Raw genomic sequence first — 20,945 nt, forward strand, 5'->3', positions numbered from 1 at the left:
TGTCATTCGATGCCAGGTCACCAGTCTGGGGGTGGGCGCCGCGGCTTTTGAGGACAGCGTGCTGGTCCTGCCTAGTCTTCGGTTTCCTGTGGCATTCACTCTGTGTGTGTGTGTGTGTGTGTGTGTGTGTGTGTGTGTGCGCGCGCGCGCATGTGTGTGTGTGTCGGTGTGTTCATCAGTCCTTTCTGACTCTTTGTGACTCCATGGACTGTAGCCCACCAGGCTCTTCAGTCCATGGGATTTTCCTGGGAAGGATACTGGAGCGGGTTCCCATTTCCTTCTAAAGGGGATCTTCCCGACCCAGAGACTGAACCTGCACCTCTTACATCTCTTACACTGGCAGGTGGGTTCTTTACCTCTAGGGCCACGTGGAAAGCCAGGCTGCAAAGAGGCAAGTCTGGGCATTTATTTCTAATAGGAGGGATCACTGCTTTCATGGGGGTTCATGACCCAGAAGGGCTAAAAACCACTGGCTTTCCAGGAAAGGCTGCAGATCTGCTCAGTGTTAAGGGAGTCTGAAGAAGCAGGATGTCTAAAGGCTGCAGGGCATCTGCGCCGGGCCCCAGCCTGGGGGATGCTGTGGGTACTGGCAGTACACGTGAATGAGGATGGTATGTCTGGTGTGCTTCCTGAGTTGACAACTGTGCTGTTGTTACTCATGAAAATACCTTTTCTCGGGAGACACACCTGAAGGAGGAAGGGGTCCTGACAAGGAGAGCGTATGGCTCCTGAGAGCGAGGGCAGCGGAAGGCCATAGCAGTTTTATCAGAGGGAGGGCATGCAGGCGTTCATTATGCTACTCCTGCAACTTTTCTGAAAGTTTGAAATTATTTTAAAATACAAAACTAGAAAAAAAAAAATAGGCTGAGTTCATGGGCCCCTGCACTCCAGGGCCCATTTGCATGCTGTCTGACCCACACAGACTTGTAAAGAATTGAAATTTCCCCCCAACATCTTAACCAATTGTACGTGAAGTGTGTGAAACTCTGGGTCCCCTTGCAGAGTGGACATCACAGCCACACTGGTGGCATGTGGGCGGGCAGCAGGGGGAGAAGGTGACATTGGGTTTGTTGCCCACCACCAGCCCTGCCCGGCCCCATGGATAGAGGATCGCCCTGAGATTCCTGCTCGTCTCCTCTGCCCAGGTAGAAGACACTGCAGACACAGGCCTGCGTCCTCCTGTCTGTGCTCGGGGCTTTAGGATTTCCTTTGTGCCCTGAGTGCTAGAGATACAGCTGAATCTTCCTGAAGGCTGGTCTGCTCCCATTTGTCAGATGGGGAGACTGAGGCCCCAAGGGGCCGAGGTCATAGCGGGAGCTGATGCAGAGCAGGAGCTGGGGGGTTCTGCCTCTGTGTCTGATCCACATCACACAGCGTCTCACAAGCACACCATTCACAAAGGATAGTCCCACTGGTTTAGGCATGTGGTCCCCAAAACAGCCCTGTGCCTAGGCAGATGTGGGGGGGCCCGGTGACTACACAGACGTGGACCTGGAGGCTCAGAGACAAAGCAACCTGGCCAGGGTCACAGGCTGGGCCACTTTGTTTGCCTTCCTCAAGGCTGAGCCGGGAGGAGGAAATGACAACCCACTCCAGTATTCTTGCCCGGAGAGTCCCGTGGACAGAGGAGCCTGGTGGGCTGCTGTCCACGGGGTTGCACGGAGTCAGACATGACTGAAGTGACTTAGCATGCATGCATGCATTGGAGAAGGAAATGGTAACCCACTCCAGTGTTCTTGCCTGGAGAATCCCAGAGACAGAGGAGCCTGGTGGGCTGCCGTCTATGGTGTCGCACAGAGTCGGACACGACTGAAGCGACTTAGCAGCAGCAGCAGCAGCAGGCTGAGCCAATGTGCTCGATGCGATGTGTGTGTGTGTGGGGTGGGGGTGGTTCCTCAACTACCATGAGGACCCTGCAGGTGCCCCCAGGCTGGTCTCTCTGTATTTTCCGAGGGTCATCTGACCAGAAGGCCCAGCGAAGCCTCTAGCACAGGGGAAGGGGGTGAGAAGTCTAGTCGTATTCCCCCCCCCCAAAGAAGAGTGCCCAAAGGACAGTTATGCAGAATTGAGAGCACTGGGGAAGACAGCAAGCCAGGGGGACTCCCTGGAGAAGGCAGGCTCATGCAGGCTGTAGGTGGGGAGGGGCTACACGATGGAGAGACAGGGCCAGCCCAGAGAGGGGGAACGGTGACACATTCAAGATGAAGGAAGAGGTGGGAAAAGGACACATAAGCTGGAGTTGTTCTCCCATTTTACAAGTGAGGGAACACAGGCTCAGAAAGAAGCTTGTCCAGGGTCTCCCAGCCAGTGAAGGGCAGAGTTGGGATTTGAACCCAGGCCTAAGTCACTCCCAAGTCCAGGCTCCTTGGGAGGAGCAGGGAAGGGACCCAGCCCACCATGGGCATCCCTCTGGCTGCACCATGCTAGGTAAGGGCCTCACCTACGTCACACACCAGGATATCGCTATTGTCCTCACAGGTAAACCGAGGCTCAGAGAAGTGAAGCGACGTACCAAAGGCCACACAGAGAATTCACTCCAGAGCCCAGATCTGGCTCAGCCTGGCCGAACTCTGCTCTATTACGCAGTGCAGCCTCCTTCTTCACTCTCACACATACTGCCTGAACCCTAAGGGGTGCAGGGCCCGGGGTGGAGCTGGGCGGACCTCCTGGCAGCCTCAGGCCTGGGCTCCCACCCACTTGGACCAGCCAAGGATGGAAGGGCCCATAAATGTGAGACCTGTTAGATTTGTTTGGGTGGCGGGACTGTGGATAGTCTCGCTGTTTATCTGAGATGCTCTGCGCAGCACAAAACTCAATCCGCATGACAGCCTGTGCCCGAATGGCCTAGTGTTGTGTGATGTTGCAGGCCAACACAAGGGTCCCAGGCGGTGCTGGGGTGCAGGCCAAAGGGTGGTCTGGGAAGACTTCGTGGAGGAGGTGGCACTGAGCAGATGGGCAGGAGTTAAATGTGCAACAAGAAAGGAAAAGGGCCACCTGGGAGGAGCAAACGGCCCCAGTAGAGGCAGGGCAGAGGAAAGGAAGTAAGGCGGGTCTGTAGCAGAGGTGCGGGTGAGGACGGGTGCACTGAATCTGTGACTCTCACCACAGGGAGGGGCATTGAAGGCAGCGTCTGCTCAGGGCTCTGGCCTCCTCTACAACCACCCCACCCCCAGTCTGTCCAGGCCCTACATACATACAATCAGTGGCGGGGAACTCACTACCACACAGGCAGCCTCTTTTGTTCCTAGAATGGTTCTGACTGTCACAGAATTCTCTCCCCAATCAGCTTGCTTTCCATCGGGCTGACTACACCCCTCTCTCACCGTCTTTCCCCCGGAGCTTGGGCTGAGCCGCCGCCCTCCCTCCCCCTCACATTTCAGGGTGTCGGCTGCAGGTCAGAGTCCATTGCATTTTCTTGAGTCTAGTTTGCCCTGCACTCTGGCCACCTTTCATGGGTCCTGACCCTCCCTGGGTGTGTGGGCTCTGCAAACTTGATGGGCACACTTTCTGTACTGCAACAGGACAGAGCTCCAGGAAGCCTGCTAGAAACCTCCCATCAGATTGCCAGCAACGAAGCGTCAGCACAAACCGACCGAGATCCCCTGGCCTCGGCACACCCTCTCTGTTCTGCCCACAAAAGACATCACAGGAGACCCTGGCTCCTGTTTCCTGACACCCAGAGGCCCAGGGTCTCCTCCATTTGTCTTGACTTCCCTCCAGGTGGATAGATCGAGACTAGAGTGGCTGACCCTACTTGGGCTGGCCAGCCGACTTCCCATCCACCTCTACCCTATTGCTCCTTTCCAGGGTCTCCACATCTGTGCCCACCCTCATGGCTGCGTGCTGATGCTTCGTTCAGGTCAGTGATCCTGAACATTTTCTCTCCCCAGCCTCCTGCCAGGGAACTACCTCTCCTCTCCTCCAAACTGTCTGGAACCTTCATTTCCCATCCACTCAGGCCCAGCACCTCCCCTCGACTTGCACTGAGCCTCATAACCCACCGAGTCACTTCCCTCAAGGGTAACCACCTCTCTGACAATCACTTCAGCTCAGAGGTCAGAGCCAAGGCCACAGGGTGATGACCATTTACTGAGCTCCCACGTGGCCCTGAGCTCCCAGAGGGCATTTATGGCTTTCCATGATCACTCGGCCAGACCCCCGGCCCTTTGCACTTACTGTCCCTCTTTCTGGAATGCTCTTTCTCTCACTGCTCTGCCTTTAGCTCAAATGCAACCTCTTCACACACGCTTTTCCCTGATCAACTAAGATTCCCATCCCCTTCCTCAGGGTCTCTTTCTCACTACAATGATGTAATGTCTTCACCTGACTTATCCCTATCCGAAACTGTGGTACATATCTGCTTGTTTGTTCCTTTCTTGTCAGTCTCTTTTACCAGATTCTAAGCTTCAGGAGGGCAGGCACCTTGCTTGTTCCATGAACCACTGGCACACAGTAGGTACTCCATAAGTGAATAATTGAATAAGTTCTTGATAAATAAATGCCCCAGACCCGATTCTCAGTTCTTTTCACCATCATACCCTGTAGACATGCTCCTCTTCCTCTTTGTAATATTTCTAGGAAATTCCACCCTCCTTTAGACCGCTGTGCCTCTGCTAGGAGGACCCTTTCTCCACAACTCTGCTTGGTGGGCTCCTACTGATCCTTTAAAACCCCGCTCAATTCTACCTCTTCTAGATGGTTCTGTTCCCTTGGTTTCCTCACACCTTCCTCACTCCTCTTCTATGGACTTAGCTGTTTGCAAGTCTACTCCCTGCCTCCATGCTCCTGCTTACTCAGGTTGGAGGCCTCCAAGGGTGGAGGGTGAGTCTGGATCATCGTGGGGTCAGGGAGGGAGGTATCTCACTGCTCAGCCTGGCTCAGAGCAGCTGCTCAGATGATGTGTGCTGAGCACTGCTGGACAGGAATGCCTTTTTGGTGTCCTGTTCGGAGAAGGTATTTCACCTGACTGCTACCTCACCTCTGCAGGGTCACCCCTCCTCTCTTGCCATCCCCACTGCAGCAGTCAGACCAAGATCTTAAAAATGTAAACGGGATCAGCTTACTGCTAATTCTAGAGAGCACTCATAACATTCAGAACATTTATGAACTCCTGAGCACGGCACACCAGGCCTGACATCTGACCCCTCCGTCTTGCTCCCAGTCCTGCCTCAGGGCCTCTCCACTTCCCATTCCTGCTGCCGGTATACTCATCCTCTGGAAAGTTGGAAGACCAGCTCTGTGTCATCATTCACACCTCAGCTTACAGGCCTCCTCGACCTCCCCAGCCAGCTGCACTCCATTGTCCTGTTTTATTTTCATCAAGTATCTATCGTTGCTGTTATTCAGTTGATCAGTCATGTCTGACTCTTTGCTACGCCGTGTACTGCAGCACGCCAGGCTTCCCTGTTCTTCACCATCTCCCAGAGTTTGCTCAAAATGATGTCATTGAGTTGGTGATGCCATCCAACCATCTCATCCTCTGTCATCTCCTTCTTCTGCCCTCAATCTTTTCCAGCATCAGGGTCTATTCCAATGAGTTGGCTCTTCACATCAGGTGGCCAAAGTATTGGAGCGTCAGCTTCAGCATCAGTCCTTCCGATGACTGTTCAGGGTTGATTTCCTTTAGGATTGACTGGTTGGCTATCCTTGCTGTCCAAGGGCCTCTCAAGAGTATATCTATTACTCTCTGGAATTTTCACATTGTCTGACTCCTAACGATACCACAAGCTCCTCAAGGCCGGGGCCTCATCTGTCTTAGGTCCCAGCCCCCAGACCAGTGCCTGGCACACAGTATGCCTCTAAAACAATGGTCACCAGACTGGTTCTTTCTTGTCCCTAATGGGAATAGACTTCCATGTTCAACTTTCAGAAAACCAATTTGCTAGAAGGTAAGTTCCATGGTGGCGGGGAGGGCAGGAATTCATTGTCAGTTTTATTCACTGGGCTCACCCCAGGGCCTGGAGAAGTACTGAGTACACAGTAGACTTAATGTATGTGTTCTGGGGAAAAGGAGGGAGTTCTTGATTGGGGCCGAGCTGGCCAGAGATTTGGAGCCAAAGACCAAAGGCTCTGAGACCCTCCAGCCTCATCAAGGGGACACGGGCGACCCCGGGGAACGGGGGCAGGAAGCGGCGACGGGAGTGACCCACGGCGGCCGCAGCTCACCTGACAGCAGCATGGGGTCCTTGTCCACCGACTTGCGCACCTGGTCAGACTCCCCCGTCAGGGAGCTCTCATCGATCTTGAGGTCGTTGCCCTGGATGAAGAGGCCGTCGGCAGGGAGGAGGTCGCCTGGTGGGAGGAAGGGCAAGGGGGGCCGTCAGCAGGGTCTCAAGGGCTGGAGAGGCTGGAATATTCCCTTCAAGCATGATTGCAAGGAGGAGTCGCCTTCTGGAACAGGCTGCCTGGCGCTCCCAGGGTGCAGGAACCAAGGTGGCATCCATCACAGGCCAATGGGCAGCTGAAGCCTGGGGCCCGGGTGAAGGGCAGGGGGCCTGGAGCGCTGAGGTCAGGTCCTGCCTCTATCTGAGCTCAAGTGGACATGTCCCTCAGTTTCTAAGGTGCTTCTCTTGGCATGGCATGGATTTGGGGCCCAGTTTTCTCAATGACTCATTCTTCTTTGGCCTCAACTATGGTTTGGGGAAATTCTTTGGGAAGGGCCTGTCTTGACTAGGCTGAATAGACCCCAAGACAGGAATATTATCGGAGGATAATACGGCTGGTGAGAAGGGGTCCTCCAACCTTTCCCCCTTCTCTTACCTCTACTTACCTAGGACATATCTCAGCTAAATCCCCTTTGGCACCAGCCTGCTCACTTTCTCCATGGCAGCATCACGGGCCTAGAATGTTTGCTCATTCATGTCCACTCCTTATAACACCTTCTCTAGCACAACAACCATCCACCAACAGCCAAATCAGAGAAGGGAAAGGGATTTCCCTTCATCAACCCACTCTGAGTGTTAGTGTTCCTTGGAGTACTGGGCTGAGAAGTCATCTGATGATGTTATCTCAGCTTTGAGCTGAGATCAACTAGTAATGTCTGCTAAGGGTAGCCGTTTGGAGAGTGGTGGTACATGTGTCATGCATTTGCCATTTTATGGTTTAAATACATTCTGGAATCCTACCTCCTCCAGAAATGAGCCTTCCACCTCTCCAAGAAGCTCAGAAAATATTTTAGCTTGGGGTCAGCCTTCAGGAATCCACCCTCTGCCCTGGGCCTGCTTCTCTGGGTCTGCCTGGCCCATTCCCACCCCTGCCTGGACTCCAGTTCTAGCACCCAGCTCAACAGTGGGGTCACTTACCATATTTTACCTGGGCGATGTCCCCAACCACGATCTCAGCCACAGGGATCTGGACCACCTGGCCGGCCCGGACCACAGTGAACTTCTGCTCCTGCTCAATGCGGCTCTGCAGGCCCCGGAACTGCTTCTCTTTGCTCCAGTCATTGAAGGCGGTGACCAGGACCACGCAGATGACCGACAGGAGGATGGCGGCCCCCTCGATCCAGCCCGCCTCTGCCTCCCCTTCATCCTCTGCCCCGCCCTGGGCCGTCGCACATCCTGTGCAGAGCGGAAGGAAGCAGGCAGGGCGGGTGAGCCAGGCAGAAGGGGCCTCATGGTAATCTACAGTGCAAGTGCTTTAGGGTCTAAAAGGCAGCTTTGCTGACATCCTTTCCTTCCATTCTTCCAGCAACTGTGAGGCAGGCCTTTAGGCTGGGGCGGGACCTGCTCTCCAACAAGCTGGGTCCGAACCCTGCTGCTGCCCCTTTCTGGTCCTGGGTAAGTCCCTGCCCTCCCTGAGCTGCAGTGTGCTCGTCTGCAAAGCGGGAGTCACTGAGGCCAGGCTCCAGGGGAGGAAGGTAAAAGCTCCAGGCAGCGCTCGGCACACAGGAGGGTCTTCCTGGATCTGAGCCTCCAATACACAGTGAGGATACTGATACCCTGAGCCACTTGTGTGACCTACAGTCTGATGACTACATGGTACCTACAAGGGCAAGAAAGTAGAGGTGTGGGTTCCTTTCACCACTCGGAGCCACCAGACCCTGAGAACACCTCCTGCTGCTCTGGGGCAATCAGGGGAAAGAGAAGAGGAAGGGGAAGAAAGAGAGGTGTGGGTGGGTCCTGCTGAGGTCACCTCTGGGCTCCCTTGGACTGGGGCAGGGACAGGATCTGGGGATTGTGACCACAGGATCTGGGGAAACTGCAACTGCCCTCCTCAGACCCAGGGCTTTCTAAGGTGTGTCTGCTCACTGTCTGTGTGACTTTGGGGAACCCACTTGGCCTTCCCTCTAACTGTTCATCAGTAAACTGGAGAAACTACTTCTGAGGTGGTTACCAGGGCCTGGCATCAAATACGGACTCTCAAAACTGGTCAAGTCACAAACATTTTCTAAGCACCTATTATGTGCTGGGCACTCTGCTGGCTCTCTGGCACTAAGGGAGTTGTCACGGCAGGGAGCTGGGAGCAGGGGTTATGCCTATCCTAGCCCTGCCATGAAAGTGCTTTGTGACCTCCAACAAGTGTCTAGAGGTCTCTGAGCCAAGAAAGCAGACAGGGAGGGGTTCTGGGTACTGCAGGGCAGTCTAGTGTTAGTCCGTCACCAGCACCGTTTTATGGCTTCCCAGGTGGCACTAGGGGTCAGGAACCTGCCTGCTAATGCAGGAGACATAAGAGATGCGGGTTTGACTCCTGGGTTGGGAAGGTCCCCTGGAGAAGGGCATGGCAACCCACTCCAGTATTCTTGCCTGAAGAATCCCATGGACAGAGGAGCCTGGGGGGGTGCTACAGTTCATAGGGTTGCACAGAGCTGGACATGACTGAGCAACTTAGTACACAGCATCACTTTACACGTAACTGATGCAGCCTACGTCTGCCATGGTGGGGGTGGTCCAGGCACCATGGAAGGTTCAGAGCGCAGGCTGGGGCCTGGGTGTCAGGGAGGAGTGAGTCACAAAGTTCAAGAACTCCGTTCTGTAGGAGAAGAGTGTATTCAGCTGCCCTTGTCAACCCACTGTGGCCTAAGCTGGTGTCTCAGCTAGAAGAAGTGAAGGGCAGTAGAAACAACCAGAAGCTTGGCGTTCCAAACCCAGCCCTCCTGCCACCAATCTGTGTGACCTTAGGCAAGTCCTTCCCCTCTCTGGGCCTTGGTTCCCATCTCGCTAGGATGGAGGCGACCCCAGGCATCTGAGAGCAGGGTTGTGGGGCACCACTCTGGGAGCCTTATCTGTGTTCCCACTGACCCCCTCTCCCCGCTGCCCGCTGAGTTCTAAGCTTGCACTACACAGGGTCACCTGAGGTCACTTATCCGGGTGGCACTGACTCAACCTGGTCCCTTTCTGAGGAAAGGCAGCCGACGGACAGGCACGCGGGCTCGGGGGCCAGAACGCCTTGGTCTGAGTCACGGTTCTGCTGGTTCCCGGAGTCTGCCCTTGCAAGTCATTTAGCATCTCGGGGCCTCGGTTTCCTGGGTAATAAGAGTATCTGCCCACAGGGCTGTTGTGAGGGTCAAGTGAGTATCAAATGAACTTTTACCCTAAAAGCTCCCAACTAGAGGTGGCTCTAAAAACAGTAAGAATTACCCTCCTTATCATGCTTTTGTGTTGCGCCCTTAGCTTTGCTCGAAGCTTATGCAAGAAGCAGTGTACCATCTTCTTCTCTATTTTCTACAAAATTTCTGCAAAGAATGCTGCCCATTATGCATCTCTCATAATGGCCTGGGCTTCCCAGGTGGCGCGTGGTAAAGAATCCACCTGCCAATTCAGGAGACGTAGGAGACGTCGGTTCAATCTCCTGGATGGGGGAAGATCCCCTGGAGGAGGACATGGCAACCCACTCCAGTATTCTCTCCTGGACAATCCCATGGACAGAGGAGCCTGGTGGGCTACAGTCCATGGGGTCCCAAAGTGTTGGACACGACTGAAACAACACAGCACGCTCGCACATAAGGTCCTGTGTGTAAGTTCATCCCACAATTCGTTGTCAGGGGGTGTACTATCTTCTCAAAGAACTACCTTTCCTCCTAACTGATAACTTGAGCTATGCAAATCACCCCAATTCACTTTCTGCTTTGGTTGCCAGGCAGTTCAAAGTCAAATTTATATCTCAATCAAGGGAGCAAACTTATTTGCTTTAAATCCTCTTTGGAAAGAGGTGATGCAGAAAAAAGGAATCAACTAGTAATATTCAGTTCAGTTCAGTTCAGTTCAGTCGCTCAGTCCTGTCTGACTCTTTGTGACCCCATGAATTGCAGCACACCAGGCCTCCCTGTTCATCACCAACTCCCGGAGTTCACTCAAACTCATGTCCATCGAGTTGGTGATGCCATCCAGCCATCTCAGCCTCTGTTGTCCCCTTCTCCTCCTGCCCCCAATCCCTCCCAGCATCAGAGTCTTTTCCAGTGAGTCAACTCTTTGCATGAGGTGGCCAAAGTACTGGAGTTTCAGCTTCAGCATCATTCCCTCCAAAGAAATCCCAGGGCTGATCTCCTTCAGAACGGACTGGTTGGATCTCCTTGCAGTCCAAGGGACTCTCAAGAGTCTTCTCCAACACCACAGTTCAAAAGCATCAACTCTTTGGCGCTCAGCCTTCTTCATAGTCCAACTCTCACATCCATACATGACCACAGGAAAAACCATAGCCTTGACTAGACGGACCTTTGTTGGCAAAGTAATGTCTCTGCTTTTCAATATGCTATCTAGGTTGGTCATAACTTTCCTCCAAGGAGTAAGCATCTTTTAATTTCATGGCTGCAACTAGTAATATTAGGTAAAAAAAAAAAAAATTAAAGGTAGCTGACCAGATAGACTTGGTTATCCAGTTTTTCAGGAAATTTTGGCGTGGGAGAGAGTGGGGTAGCAGCTGTACAAGGAACCTCAGGGACCACCTCCTCATTTGGGCAAATGAGGCCCATAAAGATTATTTCCTATATTTAGTTTTCACTTTTTATTTGCTTGCCTGAAGCAGTGAACCTAGAAGGATCATCTATTTATGAAGCACATTAAGATGCCTAATAATAATTAATAACAAAGTATTTGTACTTTTCTACTAATGCAAATCAGATTATAAAAATCTAACAGCAAAACAATATATCTTATGTAATCCTACATAGCCCGTGGTTTATGTGTATATATTTATCAGTCTGCCTGTCTTTCTATTTACGTATAGATGTGTAGAGGAATTCAGGCTTAAAAACCTTCGCCATGATAAAGGGAAGCTGCATGGAGTTGGTGAAGTCTAGCCCTTGGCAGGTGCTCAGTATTTGGAATGAAAGGAAGAATGGAGGCTGAGGTTTTCTTTTCTTAAAATAGAAGTCTAGTTGATTTACAATGTCATGTTAGTTTCCGGTGTATAGCCCGGTGATTCAGTTATATGTACATATCTATTCTTTTTCAGATTCTGTTTCCTTATATGTTATTACAAAATATTGAGCGGCGTTCCCTGTGCTGTACAGCAGGTCCTGGTTGGTTATCTATTTTAATGTCTATTAGTGTGTATATATTAATCCCAACCTCCTCACTTATTTATGAGGTTTTCCATTAGGGCTCCCAAGTCCTGACTGAGAAAGTAGGTTTACTCCAGAACCCTCCCTGGATGAGTGGGGCAGTACTTCTTCCACCCACCAAGCAATGGCCCCATTCAGAACCCAGGGCACATTTCAGGATGTCCTCTCAAGCCCGAGACGCGTCACGTGGCCAAGCGTGCTCAGCATCAGCCCCACCAGGGTGTGCTGGCCCTGAACCAAGCAAAGGATCGCGACTGAGAGTCCTCCTCCTGCAAGGCACCGAGTGTGAGATCCCCGCCTCACACTTGCAGGGAAGGAAGCCCAGGGTGGTCCCCCGACAGCAGCAGCAGGCCCAGCATCTTTGGGCGCCCTCTGTGTGCCAGGCTGTCCACATGCCCCTCCACCACCTCCTTGTTAGATCCCTCCAGGTGAGGTCTGTTGCCCTGTTTAGCAGATGGGGAAACTGAGATTCACAGAAGGAAAGTGACTTGCTTAAGGGCCACACACAAACAGGATGTGGCCGTGCTCTGAAGTTTGCGATCCCTGTTCCAGAATATCAGCTGCACAGGGCTCTGACGTCATCATGGCTTTTCTCACAGTTGGGGGCCTCTGGGAGCCCAGTGTCGGAGCTGAAACAGGATCACTCAGAAGCTAGAGCACCCAGAGGGCAAGGGGCCCGAGGCTGACACCGTGTCCAATGGAGCATGGATGCTGCCCATAGGTGGGCGATTCGGAGGGTCTGTCGTCAGCTGTGAGAGTGAGGAGCCCACAGAGAGCAGCTGGATAGAAGTTTGGGGTCACTCTCCCTTGGATTCCATTCAACATAACCAGAGAGTGGCCATAAAGAAAGGCTGAGCGCCAAAGAATTGATGCTTTCAGAACTGTGGTGCTGGGGAAGACTCTTGAGAGTCCCTTGGACAGTAAAGAGATCAAACCAGACAATCCTAAAGGAAATCAACCCTGAATATTCACTGGAAGGACTGAAGCTGAAGCTCCAATACTTTAACCACCTGATGTGAAGAGCTGACTCATTGGAAAAGACCCTGATGCTGGGAAAGATTGAAGGCAGGAGGAGAAGGGGACGACAGAGGATGAGATGGTTGGATGGCATCACTGACTCGATGGACATGAGTCTGAGCAAGCTCTGGGGGATGGTGAAGGACGGGGAAGCCTGGGGTGCTGCAGCCACGGGCTGCAAGGGCAAGGAATGGGACACGACTGAACGACTGAACAAGAGCGTGGTCTGGGCAGTGGTGTCTTTAACAAGCCCCACCGCAAAATCTCGGGGCTCTTTCTTAGCTGGGTGACCTGGAGCAAGTTAATGCACTTCCCTGTGCCCAAGGCACATCTTTAAAATGGGCGTAATCATGGCCCCTATGTCATGGGGTTGTTAGGAGGACGGTATCTCGGCCTGGAGTTCGGCACACTAAGTGCTCGACAAACGCTCACCCTGACGTGACCGTGGTTGACCAACCTCTGTGTTTCCCACATGGGAGAAGGGGGGCCAGGCACTCTCAGCCCCGGTCCAGCTCAGCCACCCACTGCCCCTTGGCCTCAGTTTCCCAGCCTGGAGGGAACGGTGGCCTTGAGCCCCCAGGTGCCCCGAGGTGTGGCCGGGCATGCGTGCTGCAGGCCAGGAGAGGGAGGTCCCAGGTGCCGTCTTACCTTCGTTGCTCTCGCCAGGCGGGTGGTAGAAGGAGAGCCCCAGGGAGATGATGGCGGCGATTTCCAGAATGATCAGCGTCACGTCCTGCAGGGCCTCCCACACGAGCTGCAGGAAGGTTTTTGGCTTCTTTGGAGGTATAAAGTTTTGCCCAAAAATTTGCTTTCTCTTCTCCAGGTCTGGAGCAGTGCCCGGCAAACCTGAGGACAGAGTGCAGAGAGGTTGGCCTGGGGGTCCTGGAGAGACACACATGCCCAGGAATCACTCCGAGGAGGGCGGCCGCGTGGCAGGGGGAGAGAGGCAAAAACAAGGCAGGAAACCAGCAGGAACCCACCAGGAGCCGGCGCCCAATGCTAGCTTCCACCCAGAAGATCTCCTGAACGGCATCACAGCGTGCTGGAGTTGGAGGACTGGGGCATTCTGCTGTTCAAGTTGCAGGGGCCCCAGGGTCCAATATCTACCATCATAGACAAGCTATCACATCACAGGGCCTAGGACTCCAATAGTTTTTTGTTCATCCCGTTATTCATTCAACCCGTGTTTCTCTGCACGCCTGCCCCATGCGGGTGCTGGGGGAGTCCTGCGAAGGGAAGAGCCCTTTGCTCAGGAATATAGGAGCTTGGTGGTCCTGGGATCCTACAGTCTGTGGTTCAGGGGTACAGGAGATGGACATACCTCTGAAATGGGGTTCTGGGTGCTGAGCCTCTTCTGATGTTCATAGTAAGACACCCACCTACTGCCTCCAAGAGCCAGACTGGCTGAGAGCTGCAGAAGAGCCTGAGGGTGTCCTGTTCCCAAGGAGACCTTCCCCCATCCCACTGGCCTTGCCTATCAGTACAGGAAGTGCTGAAGATCCACTGTCCTGCCTGTGCAGTGGGAGGAAGGGGGCTTGAGCTGGGTTATGCTTCTTTCATAGATGGGGAGATGGAGGCCTTCATGAGACCCAGCCATGGCACACTCTTGGGACCGGAGGACCCAGGCTGGCCCTGTTCTAAGCACATGGAAATGTTGCCCCCAGCCTCCCGTGCCGGAATGGCTAATATGTGTTCACAGTGAAAAGCATTGGTCTGTCAGGCACGTCCAACTCTTTTGCGACCCCATGGACTGTAGCCTGTCCATGGATTCTCCAGGCATGAATACTGGAGTGGTTTGCCGTTTCCTTCTCTAGAGGATCTTCCCGACCCAGGGATCGAAGCTGCATCTCCTGCACTGCAGGTGGGTTCTTCACCACTGAGCCCCCAGGGAAGCCCTCAGGTGAGGATATTGGGTCATTGTTGTTCAGTTAAGACAGTGGTGTCATTAATCACGACATCCTGGAGGAGTAAGACTGAAGAGATGAGTTTTCAGTGAGAAGGAGAGGAGGCTGGTCAAGGAGAGGACAGGCACAGCGGAAGGGCTGTGTGACTGCAGACAATCCACTTCTCTCTGGACCTCAGTTTCCTCATATACAGCACGAAGGATGGACTTGGCTGAAGGGCTGAAAGTGGGGACTGGTGGCTGTGGCAACCTTATATCCAAAGACAGTTGTTATGGAGACCTACAGGTAGGAAAGTCCACCTGGCCCAGGCCACCGGTCATGCCCTTCCCAGGAGCAGAAATTTAAAGTCTCCTCACCCTCAGGCTGAAAATTAACAGTGCCTATTTTGGGAGGAAAACTACCAGGCTGGTGTGAGAGATGAATGGTGCTGGAGATTCAATTTAGATTAAAAGGCATCTCACCATTTAGTATATTAAAAATTAAAATACTGTGTCAAATATCCACGGGACAAAGCCAGGAAGGCCTTGAAAATTCAGAGACCCAAATGCAGTTGATAGCAGACACTGTGTGGAACCATAGATTTTCGAACCTGAGTTTCTCTTTGTACAAGGGTGAGGAGTCAGGTTTGCGGATGAACTTGGGCTGGTTGTTTCATCCCCTGGAAACTCAATGTTCTCATCATTAAAATGGGAGCAAAGTAAGCCCGAGGCTGTGGTAAGCTGTACTCCACAGAGGAAGGGGCGTGGAAGCTCTCTGTGAACAGTATAGGTGAGGGAAGTGCGTCCTCACGGTGAAGAAATTAAAAAATGCCCCAGCATGTGGCTCAAGTCTTCTGCCGGAGTCAGAATTTGTATGCTATTAATTATGTACAAGAAGAGAGCTGAGTGCAGAACGTGGGTTCTTGCGCTGAACAGGAATGATTTGTTGTAACGGCCGCTTGTGTCATTGGCTACCTGAGGAAGCTTTGCCCCCAAAGTGCATCTCTGTCCAGCTGTACTGGACACACACTGGCTTTTCCCCCAGGCTCTGAGGCTTTGCCCTGGCCAGGTTCTTGGTCACATGCGGAAGCAGTGCCCCTAGCGTGTGTGCGCACACGTAGACATGGCCCACGATGAGATCAGCCGCTCGTGAGCACCCACAGACACTGTGTCCCTCCAGCCTTCGTGATACACACGGACCTACATCTCCCCACGGATTTAAGTCCCTGAGCTCAGCTGCATCTCAGCCCCTATCTCTGTTGTAGGAATTCCTAGACCCACGAAACCTCTCAGCTCACGGCTCTAGAATTTCTATGTGAACAGGAAAGTGGGTGTTGGTGGGAAGGTTGGGATTGGGTGGCGAGGATCTGGTGGGAAGGTGGGTGGCCAGGAGTTGATCTAGTAGCTGTGAAGATATCAATTATCTGCATCAAAGAATTGAGGGGTCCGGTGGAGGTGAAGGTGCTGAATGGGGTTGCCAGACAAAATACAGGATGACCAGTTAAATTTGAATTTCAGATAAATAGCAAATAACTTTTAAGTTATGTCTCCTATAATATTGGGGACACGCTAATAAAAATTATTTTTTTATCTGGAATTCAAATTTCACTGGATATCCTATACTTTTCTTTGTTAAATCTGGCAACCCTATACCAAAAGCACTCCACCCTCTCCATCCCCTGCCCCAGGTTCCCCCTTTGCTGGAGCAGGACAAGTCCTGTGGTCAGCCAGTCTCATTCTTCCATTTGGCAGGTGGAAAAGTGAGGCCCAGGGATGGGGAAGTATCTTGACTCAGATACAGTGATTCAGCTGCAAAGCTGGGGTTGGACTCCTGACTCCTGGCCCAGGCCCTTTTCACCAAAAGGTTCTCATCTTGCTCATTAGCTTAAAAAAAAAAAAAAACTGAGCCTTAATGTACACACAAAATTATGGACATTTCACATTCTCTCTCCATCAGCATCGTTTAAGAGATTTGATTCAAACTGTCCTTTGGTGACCTCCGAGTAGCCTTTATCTCATCTTTTTGGCAGAGAAGACAAAGGCTCCCCACTCCAGTACTCTTGCCTGGAAAATCCCATGGACGGAGGAGCCTGGTAGGCTGCAGTCCATGGGGTCGCTAAGAGTCGGACACGACTGAGCGACTTCACTTTCACTTTTCACTTTCACGCATTGGAGAAGGAAATGGCAACCTGCTCCAGTGTTTCTGCCTGGAGTATCCCAGGGACGGGGGAGCCTGATGGGCTGTCGTCTATGGGGTAGCACAGAGCCGGACACGACTGAAGTGACTTAGCAGCAGCAGCAGCAGCATCCTTTTGGAAAAAAGGAGGCCAGAAAAGCCGCTTTTCTCTCCGTCTGTGAAGAGGTCTTGATGGTTGAACACAGACATCCGCGATGTCATCACGAGAGGTGCAACATCCCTGTTGGTCCAGGACGGGGCGCTCTGCTGAGCGGCTGCCTGCAGCCTCAGGGAAGCTTCCAGAAGCAGAGGGACCAAATTCTAGCCTCAACCTGCCACTTGGGCAAGTGACACTCCCTCAGAACCTCAGTCTCTTCAGCTGTAAGTTGGGGCAGAGGGGAGACTCGCTGTTTCTGCCTGCTGGGGTGCAAATGAAAGGCGCACAACTATACGAGAAGTGCCTGGCACACCGAGGGGCCCAGAATCCGGGCAGAAAGCCTCTGAGCTCAAATGCACCCTCACACGACACTGACAGCAGCGACAGAGTATTCACGTCTTTTCATTGTCTATGACCTCGAGTGACCCCTTTAGAGATGCAGGACGAACTCGTCTGCCCCACCCCACACCATCACCCCATTCCCTCCAGTATGCTGGGGCTGCAGACAGAGGGGGGCTAAGTGCACACATCTGTGCTCTCGGGGATCATCACTTAGCACATGGAGCTTGCATTCACCTCTGGCCAGTCTATAAGACAAGGATTACAAACTCCATTTTGTGGATGGGAACACTGAGGCTCAGAGAGCTCAAGTGACTTGCTCAAGGCCACACAGCTCAGCCGGGACTGGACCCCAGGTCTTTGAGAATCCACAGCTGGGCTATTTCCATGTCATGCCAGGGTGCCTATTTCAGGGCCCAGCAGCTAAAAGTCAACAACTCCACCATTTCCCCTGTTCTGGAGACAGCCTTGAGCTATAAACACAGACTTGGCAACAGACAAGAGCTAACTCCCAGGGATTCCAGGCACCTGAAGAAAATGGGAAAATTTAGTCACCAGGCTCGGAGTTGTTAAATATTTGTGTTGTCACTGCAGTGTGGGTACCTCCATTAGCATAAATAAAAGTCTTACATTTTGAAAGGAAAAAAAAAAACACGAGTCCTTCAAAAGCTATAACATTTATAGAAAAATGCATTTCCGTCTTTGGAAAGTGAGTGGGCTAAATCCACTGTGGTGCATCCAGTCCATTAAATATTATGCAACAATTAGAAAACACAATCCATTTATATGCACTAATATAGCAAAACTGAGTGAAAAAGGCAAGTTGCAGAGCAATGTGTACAGTTTGATTCCATTTATGCGAAACAGAAAACTCAGTAAAGCCATAGTTTATATTTCCTATAGGTACACATATATGTAAATATGTAGCAAAGGTTCTTTAAGGATCTGCTCCAAACTTATGATGGTGGAACTTCTGGGGAAGAAAAGGGCAATCTGATTGGTTGCAGTGGCTGGGACTCTAACTTGGACTAAAATATTTTTATTTTAACCCAGGAGAATGTATTCATGTTTTATTTGAACGATTCAAAGTTTAATTTACAGGGAGAAATCAATATGTACTATAAGAAAATGTATACTTATTTCCACACAACCTTTTGATATGAGGGGCTTTCCAGGTGGTGCTCGTGGTAAAGAACATGCCTGCAAAGCAGGAGACAGAGTTTGAAGATCCCCTGGAGAGGAAATGGCCCTCCTTTTAGATATGAGCTTGGAGACAAATATTCCTGGGTTAAAAACTTGGCTTCATCACTACTACCTGTGTGTCCCTCCACTCAAAGGAATACTTAACTCTGATCCGACCACTCCCCTTCACTGCCTGCACATCAGTCCAGGAGGACTTCGGTTAGGCACCTTCAACCGATTCTCCACCTAGTGGTCAGAGGGATGTTTTAAAAGCATGAAGTGCACTGTGTGAATGTCAGGCCCTTGTTGAAGATGCTCCAGGGGCTTCCGTTGCACAGACAGACGTCTACTCTCCTTGCCAAGATCTGGAAGGCCCTGGACAGTGTGACCCCTTATTTCTTCTTAAGTCTTATTCCCTCACCCTGCCAACACACCACAGCGCCAGCAGCCTCTCTAGTACAGCTTCAATACAAGTGCTCTCCTGCCTCAGGGCCTTCGCACATGCTGTTCCTGCTGCCTGGACTGCGCTTCCCTCTCATTCACATTGAACTCGGCTAAACCTGTCTCTCTGTCCCCTTCAGACTGAACCTGTTTCTGAATGTTCTCATAGCTCACCGAACATCCCTTTCATTTTTATTACTTAAATCATTAATAGTGTGAAAGTGAAAGTTGCTAAGTCATGTCTGACTCTGCGACCCCATGAACTATACAATCAAAAGAATTCTCTAGGCCAGAATACTGGATTGGGTAGCTTTTCCCTTCTTCGGGGATCTTCCCAACCCAGGGATCAAACCCAGGTCTCCCACATTGCAGGCAGATTCTTTACCAGCTGAGCCACAAGGGAAGCCCAAGAATACTGGAGTGGGTAGCCTAACCCTTCTCCAGTGGATCTTCCTGACCCAGGAATTGAACTGGGGTCTCCTGCATTGCAGGCGGATTCTTTACCAACTCAGCTATCAGGGAAGCCCCATTAATAGTGTAATTGAGTGCTAAGTCACTTCAATTGTGTCTGACCTTTGCAACCCTATGGACTATAGCCCGCTGGGCTCCTCTGCCCATAGTATTCTCCAGGCAAGAATACTGGAGTAAGTTGCCATTCCCTCCTCCAGGGAATCTTTCTGATCCAGGGATCAAACCTGCGTCTCCTGCATTGCAGGCAGATTCTTTGCCACTGAGCCCCCTGGGAATCCTCCAAGGGGATAACCGGTCCCTATTTCCTCAGGTGATGAACATAATGGACGCAGCATTGCACTTGGTGCAGGGAACATCTCGAGGAATGAAAACCATTGCTGGCACTATTATTTTCTCATAAGGAACTGTGGCAAGAGTTTTTGTGCCCCAGCCCCTTGGTCCTCTATGACTCCACACTGCAGCCAATGGCAGGCAGCTCCGGAGCACGCTGGCCACACCCTTCACGTGTCCTCCAAATCTGTCTTCAGCTTCAGGGCTCTTCCTGCAGCTGGGGGTTCATCGGGTGCCACTAAGCAGGGGGCCCAGAAGTGACGAGAATTACCCCAGACTCCAGTGGGACTGGGAGTCAGGATAGATGCTCCTATACCCTTGGAGGGACAATTCTCAGGTGCTTCCCACATGCTCCCTGCCAAGGTCAAGTGGGTCATAGCCCTGGTCCCCTGCAGCGTAATCAGGTCACCAGCACACCCCCAATGGCATTTCTCTCTTCCCTGCTTTCTTGCTCTCTCACTCCCGAGATGACTCCTAAACATACCACCTGCATCCCACCCTTGGCTCACACTCTGCTTTTGGGGAACCCAAACTAAAAACTTTCCCTGGTGGCTCAGATGGCAAAGAATCCACCTGTGATGTGGGAGACCTGGGTTCGCTCCCTGGGTTGGAAAGATCCCCTGGAGAAGGGCATGGCAACCCACTCCAGTATCCTTGCCTGGAGAATCCCCATGGACAGAGGAGCCAGGTGGGCCACAGTTCACGGGGTCGTAAAGAGTTGGACCTGACTGAGCGATTAATACACACAAAAACAGGTCGTGAGGAGTGAGTATGTGAGGCTGGGGCCTGGCGTCCCATCTTGATCTTCCTCTAATCACTCACTGGCCGTGTGACCCCGCTGGGCCTCTCCTTCCTCTCGACCAAGGAGCTTGGACTAGTCCTCTAAGGGCCCTTGTTGCTCAGAAATTCTGAGATCCACTTCTCCTGTAATTGTATCATTCATTCATAAAGCCATTAAGCTTCCATGAGGGGCCTTCTAAGCCTGCCGGGTGAGCCTGTGGCCCGACAGAGGTGCTGCCCACTGTCGGAGGGGGCGAGCCTGCCCTGCGTGAGGGGGCAGGACAGCTACAGGGCAGCCAACTGAGGAGGCCACTTTGACGGCAAGCCTCTCATCTCGTCTCGCTGCCTCCAGCGTGCCTGCGCTCCCTCGGCCTGGCCGTCTGCATGCCTGGCTGCCTTTCCGGCCTCACCCTCCTGGGACGGGTCACAGCACCTTCCTCAGGAAGCTGCCCCTGGCTGGCCTTACTCTCATCTAATGGCCCTTCCATGCAGCTTACCTCCCCCACCACCCCCCTTACGGAAGTTATTAAGTGGTATTTCAACTGACTCCTGGGATTACTTAATTTTGAGCTCCTGAAAGGCAAGATCTGCGTCAGTTCATTTTGTGTCCTTGGTTATGGCTGGCAGGCAGGAACCACTCACCGTGTGCCCGTGGAGGAGGGAGCGGGGG

At 52.2% G+C, this 20,945-nt stretch overlaps 1 protein-coding gene across 1 annotated transcript in view; it reads right to left on the reverse strand.

Annotated features, from left to right (window-relative positions):
• ATP2B2 (ATPase, Ca++ transporting, plasma membrane 2) overlaps positions 1-20,945 on the reverse strand; it is a 162,149-nt gene that overhangs the window by 73,634 nt on the left and 67,570 nt on the right. The window contains exons 3-5 of the mRNA XM_010862512.1: positions 13,166-13,363; positions 7,302-7,559; positions 6,166-6,291 (exon numbers count right to left, since the gene is read on the reverse strand). Coding sequence (XP_010860814.1) covers positions 6,166-6,291; positions 7,302-7,559; positions 13,166-13,363 — 582 coding nt within the window. The remainder of the gene's footprint in view (positions 1-6,165; positions 6,292-7,301; positions 7,560-13,165; positions 13,364-20,945) is intronic.

This window comes from Bison bison, unplaced genomic scaffold (genome assembly GCF_000754665.1).
Source record: "Bison bison bison isolate TAMUID 2011002044 unplaced genomic scaffold, Bison_UMD1.0 scf7180017864482, whole genome shotgun sequence".
NCBI classification, from domain to species: Eukaryota; Metazoa; Chordata; class Mammalia; order Artiodactyla; family Bovidae; genus Bison; species Bison bison.